This window comes from Fukomys damarensis, unplaced genomic scaffold (assembly GCF_012274545.1).
Source record: "Fukomys damarensis isolate Sample0158 unplaced genomic scaffold, DMR_v1.0_HiC HiC_scaffold_6, whole genome shotgun sequence".
Taxonomy (NCBI): domain Eukaryota; kingdom Metazoa; phylum Chordata; class Mammalia; order Rodentia; family Bathyergidae; genus Fukomys; species Fukomys damarensis.
The window spans coordinates 35,697,044-35,710,270 of record NW_022900918.1 but is presented as its reverse complement, the minus strand read 5'-3'; the positions used below and the strand labels follow the sequence as shown (position 1 = coordinate 35,710,270).

The following is a 13,227-nucleotide window of genomic DNA, read 5'->3' as shown; positions in this document are numbered from 1 at the left end:
AAAAAAAAAAAAAAAAAAAAAAATGAGGCATGTGATTATACCAAAATTTAATCATTGTTAAATCTAGATAACCATTATGCAAAATTGCACAGTAATGATTTTAATGGCCAGGGAAGTCTGGTGAACACTACTTCAAATGCTGTGGTACACCAAAGATTTTTAAATCCTAGAAACAATCTTATGACTAAAAACAGTTACCATACATACAATTTACTAATCTACAAGCAGCAAAATTATTACCAAAATATACATTTTTAAAAACCAAAAAGTATTGTGAAATGGGAAGAAAAGGGCTAAAGGTGTAGGGAAAGTGAGAAGGGCAAGGGAAAGGTAATAAGGGAAAAGAAAAAATATGAGAAAGTGAAAAAATGGAAATAAAGTGTTTGTAAATGGGGAGGGGAGGGGAGTGAAGGGAGGGCAGGGACAAGGGAAAAAATGAGAACCAAGACCTGTCATGTAGAGGTACAAGATCCCAATGATGAATGTAACTGTATTGTATCCCTAAAATGTAACAATAAACTCAATAAAAGGAAAAAATAAATAAATAAATAAATAAATAAATAAATAAATAAATAAATAAATAAATAAATAAATAAATAAATAAAAACCAAAAAGTAAAACCTGACATAGGAACATTACCATCGCCTGAGGTCCAATACTTTTCGCTGTTTAATATCTTCAAGAGGAGAATGCTGCAGGCAATCTCTCTGATGTCTTCCTTTTTTATCTGAAGTCTTTTTCTTGGAAACTTGTTTCTTTGCATTGCCTAGAACATAAAGGAACAAAATAAGCAAAACACTTAAGATGAAGTAAATTGCCAAGACAAAATTATCTTCCAAAATTAAAAAGCAACTGTCCTTCTATAAATGATACTTGCAAACAAACATATGGAAGTAACACTATACATATATTTTCAATAGTTCTCCACTTTAAAGAGAAAGCGAGAGAAAAGATTTAAACAACAATGAATGTCATTTCCTGTCATGTTCCTACATTCGACTTCCACAGCTACTAACTTCTGCTTCACTTAACTGCTAAAAGAATCAATCACGAAATCTTCACCCACACCTCTGAAATTAAAGTATCAACAGGAAGACACGAAATAAGACCACCTTCTGGAAGATGAATCCTTTCTATAAAACAACAGAACCACAGTAACGCAATTCAATCAGAAAAGCAAAAGCACTGGATCCAATGACGTGATGATGCGGTGTTCACAAATAGCTCGCGGCCTTCCGAGACCACGAAATGGGTCCAGAGCGATGCACAGACGTACGTGATCAAAACGGAAGCCTGGCTGCAGGAGCCGGAATGGAGGCGAAGTCTGCTTTCCATGTGTGTGTACGCGCGCACACACGACCACAAATGCACACACGCACGCTCCCACACATACACTCCTAGCCAGAGACACACAAGACAGCCAACAGCTGGAGGAGAGAACTCAGAGCTGGACACGAAGAAGGCAAAAGTGAGCGTGAGCGTTTACCCTGTTCGGTTTTTATCTCGGAACTATGCTAACGGGTTATGCAGTCAAAGAATTATATAAAGGAATGTGTAAAGAATATTTTGTAAAAATGCTATTAATATTTCAGACGGCTATACTCACATAGTTTAATAGCGCTCACATATGTCCACCTAAGTGAAATAATCAAATCTCCTCAAATTAAATGAAGACTATATTTCATTTGGGGATTATTCATAAGTTATAAAACACAAATTATATAGATACATGCCTAGTACAGAAACATGGCAAGAAGTCTTTTACTCCATGGCCCTAAATGCAACGGAGTAGCATTTAGCCAGCAGGAACTTATGAGCCCTCATTGTGCAGCGAGTATCTGTACGGCATTGTAATAACAAAGACTACACAGTCAAGAAATAATTTTCCTTTTCATTATCCTTCCTAAGCCTTCCCAAAATTTCCTCACAAAACAGAACAAAGAGTTGAAAACAGAAGCTAAAGCTCATCGTGCCAACTTTCCCTCACTGGTGAGATGAATCTTACAGATCCAGAGGACAGAAAAATGACTTTCCTTCATTTCTGGAAATGATTTCACTGCCTGGCCGGACTCACCTCCCTTGGCAGTGACGCCTGGCGCTTCAGGTGAATTACAGAGATGTGTGACCTCAGAGGACAGAGTGGTCTGTCCTCCTACTGTCCCTCACTTCTGGGTCCCACTGGTTCACTCCTCCGATTTCCCCCTGGGCTGAGCGAGCACCTATGATCAAAGTGGGCACACTTCATAAAATCTCCACACTGCCACACATAAATCTGGTCTGACAGGCAAAACTTCATCCAATATGAGAGAAGGGAACTCTGTCAAAGTGGAAGCTAAAGGAGGAAAGTGAAAAAGCAACCTCTGAAGACTTCTGACTACCACATCAATTTCAGTAATCTTTGCTTGTTGCAACTTATCAGTGATATATTCTTTTTTCTATTCTTTACAGCTACCAACAACATACCTATGTAACCCCAACTCCAAAATACAGTTGTACGCACACACACACACACACACACACGCACACATGCACACACACAAGCACTAGTCTGGTTTTTACAGAAAAAAATGAGGACAAATAAAAGAAAATCTACCATCATTTTTACTTGAACAATAAGACAGAGTTATGGGTTAATCACCATCAATTAAAAGTGAGATAGATGGGCTGAGGATTTAGCTCAGTGGTTCCGCCGCCTGCCTCACAAGCACAAGGACCCAAGTTCAATCCCCGGTACCAATAAATAAATAAATAGATGGAGAAGCCGGGCATAGTGGCACACGCCTGTAATCCAGCACTTGGGAGGCTGAGGCAGGAGGATCGCTGTGAGTTCAAGACCAGCATGGGCTAGATAGTGCGTTACAGGTCAGTCTCAACTACATAGTGAGACCCTGTCTCAAAAACCAAAAACTTAAAAAAAAAGTGAAATGGAGGAGCTCCGGAAAAAGAGAGTCACAAAGAAAGAGAAGCCCAAATTCCGTGAATAAATTAGGGCCAAATCTCAGCTGACCCTTGAACCAGGCACAGAACAGATGCCCAGCAACAAAGCCAAGGTTCAAAGAGATGGACAGAGACAGGAGCTGTCTGGAAAGGAGGCAGACTTGCGATTTGAGTTTAACCAAATCAACTGCTTGCCCAAACAAACAAACAAACAGACATAAACAACACTGGTTGAAGTCGTATGCCAGAGTTGACATAACGGGCCCACTATCTAGGAAAGAGTCCAAAATTACAGAACATGTGAGGAAACTGAAAAATATGACTCACTGTCAAGAAAAAAGGCCAACTCTGGCATGACCCAGATTCTGAAGTTTATAGATAAGAATTTTAAAGTGGATGTTATAACTATGCATTGTGAGATAAATAAAATGCTATTTTTAAAGTGAGAAGATAGCAAATCTTATCAGATGAGAAGCAGAAGCTATAAAGAACTGTAAACTCTAGAAATAAAATAGATGAATGGAGAAAAAATACTATACAAGCACTAATCAAAAGACAGTGGAAACCACCATACCCATCAGCAAACAAGAAATACTGCCAGGGGTGATGAAACACATCTTATAATGATACAAGGGGTTAATTCTTGAAGAGGGCAAAAAACTCATAAACAGGTGTGTACCTAACAACAGCTTCAAGTCACATTTCTTTTGTTTATTTATTTGTTTGTTTGTTTGTCTGCAGTAAGAGGGATCTGTATCTTAGCTGCTATTGCTGCTTCTGACCCTGGAAACACAGATACATGCGGTGAGGCAGCCATTTCTTCACCCCTCACCCCACTGTTGCAATCCCCTGCTCCTCTAGCTGAAGCAGCTTCCGGAGGATTTAGAGGGTCAGCACCCTTTCCTCTACACAAGGAAAGGCAGAGGTTTAAAAACACTCAGATTTCCTTAGGTGACATATCAAGTTAATCACCAGCACAGACTCAGCAAAGACAGAAACAAAAGTAAAACCCTCAGGAATAGAGGTGCCTCCATTTCTGGAGTTACTACATCATTAGATTACTTCTCTAAGTCCAGTTTCTTTGAAAACAATCACAAGGCATACAAAGAAAAACAGCCAATAGAAATCACCTCTGAAAAAAAGAACAGAAAGCAGATTTGCTAGACAGAGATTTTAAAAACCACATTCAAAGAATTAAAGGGAGATGGTTGTATGGATGATATGGAAATAAAAATGGAGAGATGGAAAACCTAAAAAGAAACCAAAAAGAAATTCTTAAGCTAAAAAAGAAAATAACTGAAAGGAGTAATTCACTAGAAGGAGTCTATATCAGACTTGAGCACACAGAAGAAAGAATGTGTGGGCTTCATGCTAGAACAATTGAAATTACTGAATTTGATGAACAGAAAATAGAGAGAGAAGAGAAAGAAAGAAAGAGAGAGAGAGAAAGGAAAGAAAGAAAGAAAGAAAGAAAGAAAGAAAGAAAGAAAGAAAGAAAGAAAGAAAGAAAGAAAAGAGCAAAGCACACAAAGCTTTGGACCAGCCTATGCATTGTGGGTGCTCCAGAGAAGAGAAAAAGAAAGAGGCAAAGCACGTATCCAAAACAGGTAATGGCTAAAAGGTTCTTAAGCCTGACGAAAGATATGAATAGAGATATCCAACAAGCTTAACAAACAGCAGGTAGGATGAATTTAGAGACGCACACTAAGACACATTCTAGTAAAACTGCTGAAACATAAAGGCAAAAAGGGTATCCAGAAAATAGCAAGAAAATAACTCATCACATACACAGGTTCTCAAGAACATCGAAGATTTCTCATCAAAAGTGTGAAGGCCAAAAGGCAGAGGCTGATACACTTGGTGTTGAAAAAAGAATATCAACTAAGAATCTTATGTTTAGCAACCCTATCATTTGCAAGCGAGAGCAAAATGAAGACATCCCCTAATATGAACTGGGGGTTGCACCACCACTAGGCCTACCCTGCAAGAAATGTTAAAAGGAGTCCAATAGGTTGAAATGGAAGGACACTCAAAGGTCATTCAAAGTCATATAAAAGAATAAAGATCTCAGTGAAAGTACAAACGTGGGCATTATAAGAGCTGGTGTTATGCTAACTTTGGTTTGATGTTCTACTTTCTGTATTCTGCATGATTTAAGAGACTAATACATTTTTTAAAGATCTATTACTAATTTAAAAGCTGGTGCTCTAAATTTAGTTTGTAACCACGTTTTGGTCTATATTTTTAAAAGATTAATGCATTGAATTATTAATTTACATTTGAACACATAAGGTAAAAAGATGTAATACTATAACATCAATAACTGAAAGAGGGTGAGAATAAAGCCACACAGAAACTGAACTTTCTATATTATTGAAGTTAAGGTGGTACTAGGAGTATCATAATATTACAATGTTTAATTTAATAATAACTATAAAATATATACATACAAACAAAAGGAAATGAAAAAAGAATTAAATCATTTCACTACAGAAAAAAAAATAAACACAAGACAAGACAATGGTGCAGGAAATGTAGAACATTAAAAGCTATAGGGCAAATAGAAAATAAATAGCAAAATGGCAGCAGTCGCACCTTATCAATAATTACTTTAAACATAAGTCAGTGAACTCTCCAACCAAAATATAGAGATTTGAAGAGTGGGTTTTTTTTAAGTTGATCTCTATCTATAGATTTTTTTCTTGTAAAACAAATATGCTCTCAATAAGACAGTCACTTTGGATCTAGAGACGTAAACAAGTTATAATTGAAAGAGTGGAAAAAGATATTTCAAGTAAATGTTAACTGGATGAATACAAGGGTGGCTATAATAAGTAAGCCAATCACAGAAAGACAAATACTCTATGATTCCACTTGTATGAGACACCCAGGGTACTCTAATTCACAGACATAAAAAACAGAATGGTGGTCACCAGGAACTCAAGGGAATGGGGAATGTTAGAGTTTCAGCTTTGCAAGATGAAAAGATCCGGAGATGGACAGTTGTGATAGTTGTACAACAATATAAACATACTCAACGCCCCTGAGCTGTCTACATGAAAAGTGGCTGCCATGGTACATTTTATATCATGTGCATTTTACCACAGTTTTTGAAATTTGTCTTTTTTAAAGATAGAATTAAACAGTGAAAAAACAGTTTCACAATCATAGCTAGAAATTGTCAGCACCCCCTTCTAGCTGACAGAATAAGACAGAAGTTAAATAGAAGCACAGAAGATGTGACCAACACTCTGAAACACTTTGAACTAACTAATATGTATAGAAGCACCTAATCACTACAGAATGCACACAGTTTTCAAGTTCATGTGCCTGGGTAATAACACAAGATTCAGGAAATTCTAAAAGACGGATCTTATGTTATCTGTCCCTCAAGAAATTGAATTAGAAGTCAATACTTAGAAAGAAATAACTCAAATATCTAGAAATTATGCAGCATATGTCTCAGTAAGTCATGTATCAAAGAGGAAGTCACACAGAAATTTTAAAATAATTTTAATTAAATAATAAAATAAGTGCATCAAAATGTGTGTGCTGCGGCTAAATCAGTAAAGAACCATCCTGAGCTTATGGTAGAAAAGTATGAAATCAATGATCAAAGCAAAGCCAAAAGTGAAGAACAAAGTAAAAGGAAAAAATAATAAGTAGCAGCAATCAATGAAAGAGAAAACAAGCAACTGAGAAAATTAACAAAACCAAAAGCAGGTTATCTGAAAAGCTGAATAATACCAATAAACTCTTAGCTACACTGATTAGAAAAAAAGAATAAAAGCAAAGTAGTTGCCATTAATAGAAACAAAAGCGGATTAATCAGTAAAGACAGTATAGTCCTTAGATGGTTAAAAAATCATTAATATACCAAATTTGTCAACTTAGATGAAATAGACAAACAAAAATCTGTTATAAGTCAATAGTAATAAAGACAGTACCATAATTATAGAGATTGTTATAGCACCCAGCCCTCTGAAATCCCTCAGAAAACAGGAAAACACTTCCCATCTTGTCTTAGGAGACCTGCATAGCCTTAATTCTAAATCCTAAAAAGAAGACATTACGAAAAAAGACACTGAAAGACCCATTACTTATAAATATTGACACAAAGTGAAATCCCTTCCATGCCCCCTGAGAATTATAAAATAACAGGTGATGAAACAAACTGCTTTTGCAAATAAACATGCAGAAGTATGCAGGTCTTGCAAAACCATCAGAGAAGCTTAAAGGTAAACTAAAAATCTTAATTCTACCTCGAGTAGCTGGGCAACTTTGGGCAAGAAACTTATCTCCTTTCTTCACCTATAGGATAAAGTACCTACCTCATTAAATGACCGTATTACTGTGAGTTCAAACAACAGACAAGAAAATTGCTAGGGTCCACCACAGGACCACCCCAATATAATTGTCCAGACTGTGTGCGCTGCCACCTAGATGAATGGGATCCTCTCAAAAACCACACCTGGCAGTGCAGACCCAGAGGCTGAGACAGGAAGATCATTGTGAGTTCGAGGCCAGCCTGAACTACATAGCAAGACCCTGTCTCAACGAAAAAAATGAAATAAAAAAAATTTTCAAAAAAACTTCTATAGTACACAACTTATTCAGTGATACCTATGGGCTTTGATAAGTGCCCCCAAAATTTCAACAGCAAAAAAGCTATGTTATTATAGGGTGAAAAGAAATCTAGTGATTTTCTAGTCTAGAAAATATGACTTTATGCTCCTGAAAGCTGTGAAATCATAGCATTATTATAATTCTTATATAATACAACACTCTGATTCTCAAAGCTAAGTTTCGAGGTGAAGACTGATGTCTCCATTGGCAACACACTAATGAATTAAATGTCCTGCGGCCAGGGTTACCTTTTCCCAACTGCAATGACAAGCAAGATGACAGCAATGTCCCCCCGCTCAGTATCATAATAGGAAAATACGTCTCACGGCAGGATGTTAAGAAATGTGTGTTTTCTCATGTGGACCTCAGGGCTTCTTGCATACCTGACTTGTGTTTCAAATTTGTGGTCACCCCGTCAAATTCAGATTTATCAATTTCCCACGCAAGAGGTAGTTTGCCCAGGCTGTTGGATAAGTTTTCCAAGCTATTTTCTTCATTATAGATGACTTCCGATGCACTCGTGGGGATACCAATGTACCGTGATGAATTATTCCCAGCAGATAATGAGGTACCGTCGGAGAGGCAAGAAGAGCGGGCTGGGTTTGGAGTTTTGTAGATCGAGGTGGCCTGGTTGAGGAAGGCATAGTCTGAACAGATGGCATAAATTTTTTCCCGAGTGTGAGTCACTGGACAACTCCAGGGATAATGGCCACCTCCTTTGGGGCCCAAGGGTGCTCCTGAGGCACTTGTGCAGAAAGACTCTACAGCACCTGGCAGATTCTCTTCCGGAGACTTTCTCTCCGTTCTGTGCTCCACGTTTCCAGAAGCATTGGCCCTTTCGGTTTCTGCAATGTTAGGCATTGAATGCAACTGTAAAAGTTTCTCTTCCTAGGAAGAAGCTGCAACCTGTTCTGTGTCTTGGGAAACAACTTTGACAACGGTTTACAACATTCTATAAAAACCTGAGAGTTGCAAAATGTGATCCTAAGAAAAGAAGGAGAAAAACGAATGATCAACAATCCAGCAGACATTATGAAAGGCTCTAAAAATTCTATCAAGTATCATTCGTGTGTCTTCTTCATTCAATGCATATGAATTTTACAACTCGGTGCCTAGAGTTATGATCACTGTCTCCCTTTCAAATTAGCTTAAAATAAAATAAAATAGCCCAATTAAAAATTGGGCAAAATACCAGATGGTACTTCTCCAAGACTGATAGATACACAAATAGCCAATGAGCACATGAAAAGATGCTTGGCATTGTTACCCATCACGGAAATGCAAACCAAAACCACAATGAGATAAGGGCTTAAACCACTAAGATGGCTGCAGTCAAAAAGACAGACAACACTGGTTGTTGACAAGAATGTGGAGAAATTAGAACCCTCATACACTGCTAGTAGAAAACTAAAATGGCCCAGCCAATTTAGAAAACAGTTCTTCGGACATTTCAACAGAGTCACCATATGGTCTAGCAATTTCACTCCTACTTACATACTCCAGAGAAAGGAAAACATATGTCTACCCATGTAAACAGCAGCACTGTGCATTGTGGCCAAAATGTAGAAGCAACCTAAAGGCCCATCAACCGATTAACGGATAAATGTGGTCTACCCACACCTTGGAATCTTATTTGATAATGAAAAGAAAGACTAATCCAAGCTACAACTTTAAAAAACACTACACTAAGTAAAAGAAGCCAAGCACAAAGGACAAAGCAGTGTGTGATTCCATTTATATAGTGTCCAGAACAGGCAAAACACAGGTCAGTGTTACCTAGGGCCCCAGAGCTGGTCATGGTAGGGTTACTCTTTGGAAGAATGAAAATATTCCATAGCTGATTGTGGTAGTGAATGCACCACTTCATAAAAATGCTGAAAGCCACAGAAGCCTATGGTATGTGAATTACAGCAATAAAATTGCCTAAAAACACTGTATTGACAAGGTCATTTAAAAAGTATATAGGCATAAAAAGATCTGCAATAATGGTTATAGACTCAAATCAACAAATAATATGGAATTTAATTTTTAAAATAGCTTTCACCTAACCCTCCTACCAACAAAGAATGTAATCATCCAGGTATCACTAACTTTTGATAAATCTTAGGAAAAACTGAGCTTTAAATTTAAACTGTTTCCTTTGGGAAAGAAAACAGTGAACAGTTTAAATAGCACCTGAAGGGATCCAAAGAAGCTGAAGATTTAGGAAAACAAGAAATCCTTCATGAGTCACACTAACACAGGTGACAAAGGAGATGTCCTTTCACCGGGATCTGGGCAGGGTGTGACAGTTTCTCAGGGTTCCAGTGACGAAGTAGCACATTCGACATTCAGCCCACTGCTGGCATCAGCTTGACTTTTGTTTGTTTTTTTGTTTTTTGAGACAGGGTCTCACTATGTAGTTGAGACTGACCTGGAACTCACTATGTGGCCCAGGCTGGTCTCGAACTGACAGCAATCCTCCTGCCTCAGCCTCCCGAGTGCTGGGATTACAGGCGTGCGCCACCATGCCCAGCTCAGCTTGATTTTTAACACTTAATATCTCTGCCCACTTGCTTACTTTAAAAATCAGAAATGCAAAGAACTTTCATAAGTTACAGAAAGTGATTCTATCAAAGTCATCATCCAAACACCTAAAATAGAAGCCAATGACTAACACTCGAGGAAATGACGAGATATGACGAGAGATGATTCAAGCAGGGGCCTCTGGATTCTCCTGGTCCTAATCCCAGAGGAGATCCTAGTAAAGGCCCGCATGCTCTTCGTGAAATCTGAGGAATCTGGTTGCAGGTAAGCAGCACTCCACATGCACTAAATAAAGTTATACTTTCTTAACTTAAGGAACTCTTTCTCTGTACTAAACCTCCAGGTAGGGATTTTGGTTATCTGTGCAGTTCAATTGTTTGTGGGGTTGGTTTGTGGGGAGCAGATGGAACTTGCAGGGATTTCACTTTGGAAACTTTCCCTTTCTAAAAAGAAATTTCTTCTAAAAAGAAATTTTAGGAGCAGATAGGTGTAGCCTTCCTATCTTTTTGAGGATCCAGTTTCTCCAGTTGTTAGCCTATGTCTTAGAGTGGCATTTCCATTTATCTGTGGTTATCCTGAGTCCTGAGTCCACACTCTCTCTCTCTCTCTCTCTCTCTCTCTCTCTCTCTCTCTCTCTCTCTCACACACACACACACACACACACACACACACATAGGGATTAAGCCTAGGACTTTTGCACTGAGCTATATCCCCCTTTTTTTAAAAAAGTTTTTTGAGATAGGATTTCACTAAGCTACCCAGGTAGGACTTGAACTTGCAATCCTTCTGCCTCAGCCTTCCAAAGTGCTGAGATTATAGGTCTGTGCCACCAAACCCAACGTCATGTACTTCTTTAAAAGCCAGTGTGGTGGACAGAGACTGTGTTGCAGGGATTGTGTGGATGGGCTAAGTGCGGAAGGAGACAGCATATAGTCACCAACGGGGCTATGGGAAGAAGTTACCCAAGTTGGTTCGGAAAGAAGAGACAGCAATGTCCCACTCAGGGTCCTCAGGCCACCATCTGAATCTTAACTTCACTTTGCTATAGCTCCCTTTCTCAAGCTGAACAAAATATTGCCTGTGGGACCAGCTCTCTTGTACAGCACTTCCCAAAGTGCCCAGTGTGAAGCACATTTGTTTGAAACATTTATAGAGAATATTTTGATCGACAACAGAGGCATGTCTTCATTTGAGCCCAAAAGTTAGGACTGAGTTTCCTGGAAGCTAGGGCCAAGAAAGAACGTTTCACTGGATTAATAAAAGTGTAGCAGGTTTTTTTTTAATGTTTGGGGTTTGTTTACCATTACATAATGGTCACAGGACAAGAATGGTCATGTTAGTCCCACACAGTTTTACCAAAAAAAAAAAAGATCGACACGAAGAGTTACTTTACATGGACTGTCACTAAAAACCAAAGGGAGCAAAGCTTTTTCATTTGAACCACTGTTTATGTACGTTTCTCTTTGAAAAGCTGTGTAATGCTTATAGAATGTACTAAATAAATAAAATATGGTGTAGAAAAAAATTGCAAATACCAAGTGATATTCCACAAGAAATTAAAGGTATCCAAAACCCACGTCCCTAGTGTGTTTGTTTTCTTTCCATATTATGTCCGCTTCCTGGCTCCTCTGCACCAGTGAGTAAGGAGCTAGTGCATCTTGGGTACTTTGCTCAGATCCTGGCTTTCTCCAAGCGACCTAAGCACAATTTATTGCTGACACCAGAATCATTACAAACATTGATTGCTGTATTAATGGCACAGTTAAACTCTCAGGAATATTGAAGGAAAGGAAGGGTAGACTGTCCCTCTACTTAGCCTGCAGCTGTCACTAGTATTTTTTCACATCTCCTATCTCCTTCTGGTGCTGTAAGTAAAAGTAATTCTCAATTCCATGTCAACTACCCCTATGCGTTCACATTTCTAATCTGACCCCTCCATATCAGCAAATAGCTTGCTAGAAAATAGCTTGCTACACATAGATGATCACAGCACTTCCCAATTTAAAACTCTCTTCGTTTGGAACAAAAGGCCAACTCCCTCTCTGGCCCTAGATCAACCTCTTTATCTCCACCCTCATTCCACTTGCCCCCTGCCCCCTTGCTCCTTCCTATGTTTTTTCTGAATGCTGTTCCTGCATACTGGCCCCACTTCACTAACGCCTGTTCATCTTTTGAAGGTCACGTTTTAGGCAAGGCTTCTTAGCTCTTCGAAGGAGACCAAGTCACCTGGGCATATGCTGCTGTTTGTCCCACACAGCTTCTACCAGAGTGCAACCTCACACGTACCCGTGGTGTGTTTATATAGATCCTCCTCAAAGTGCACAGCCCCTGCTTCCTGCAAATCCAATTTCCCTGATTACTGAACCTCAAGGCCTAGCAGTTGCAGAAGTCTGGTTAAGTGTCTACACCACACCAAGAGTTACTGCAAGCCCTCACTTGACTGACCGAGGTTCCATCATCCCGGCGAGGGAGGAGTTGCTAGATTAAGATATACTAATAAAACTGACCGCTCAGCTTAATCGTTTATTCAAAATATTATGTCACAAGCAACAGAAGTATTGTTTAGTTATGTGCGAAGCATAATTTTATGAAATGGCAAGCTTTAAATGTAATGATTTGTAAAATGCATTGCAACGAACTGTTCTATAAAATAAACACACCATTCATAAAGCCAAAATCCATCGCCTAGTTTATATTCATTGTGGGCTGTATTTTAAGTCTGTATTCTCAAGCGTCAGGTTTACTAGAGAACTAATCATAATTCTATAAAGCTCAGCAAAGCCTTCCACATAGGACAAATATCGTGAGCTATATTTTCTATAGAAGGCGCCTGAGCCTCGGGGACAGTTAGGTGACTTCCTAAGGGCTCAATATGTGTTGGAGGGCGGGACCAGAAGCACCCAAACCCCCACCTTGTCTCCGTCCTTCCACCCAGCCCTCCAGGCCCCCTAGTCGTAGCCACCAGCCCGGTGCCCTCCCCAGCGCAGAGGACAGCGGCCTTGGAAAGGATACCGAGGCGCAGGCGACGGAGGCAGCCCGGAGAGTCCCCACCGCCTCCTCTGCTAAGTCGCGGCGCAGCCGGCCTCGGAGGCCTCAGGGAAGCAGACAGGCGCAGGCCGGTCCCCGCCGCGCAGGGCC

The 13,227-nt window shown here is 39.3% G+C and overlaps 1 protein-coding gene across 2 annotated transcripts in view; it reads right to left on the bottom strand.

Annotated features, from left to right (window-relative positions):
* The window catches only part of Bivm (basic, immunoglobulin-like variable motif containing), a 32,248-nt gene extending 19,053 nt beyond the window's left edge, over positions 1 to 13,195 (bottom strand). The window contains exons 1-3 of one of the 2 annotated variants that reach the window (XM_019204609.2): positions 13,102 to 13,195; positions 7,947 to 8,547; positions 640 to 766 (exon numbers count right to left, since the gene is read on the bottom strand). In XM_019204609.2, coding sequence (XP_019060154.1) covers positions 640 to 766; positions 7,947 to 8,424 — 605 coding nt within the window. In that variant the 5' untranslated portion in view covers positions 8,425 to 8,547; positions 13,102 to 13,195. The remainder of the gene's footprint in view (positions 1 to 639; positions 767 to 7,946; positions 8,548 to 13,101) is intronic. The other variant, XM_019204608.2, reaches the window with a different exon arrangement.
* Between the last annotated feature and the right edge of the window lie 32 nt (positions 13,196 to 13,227).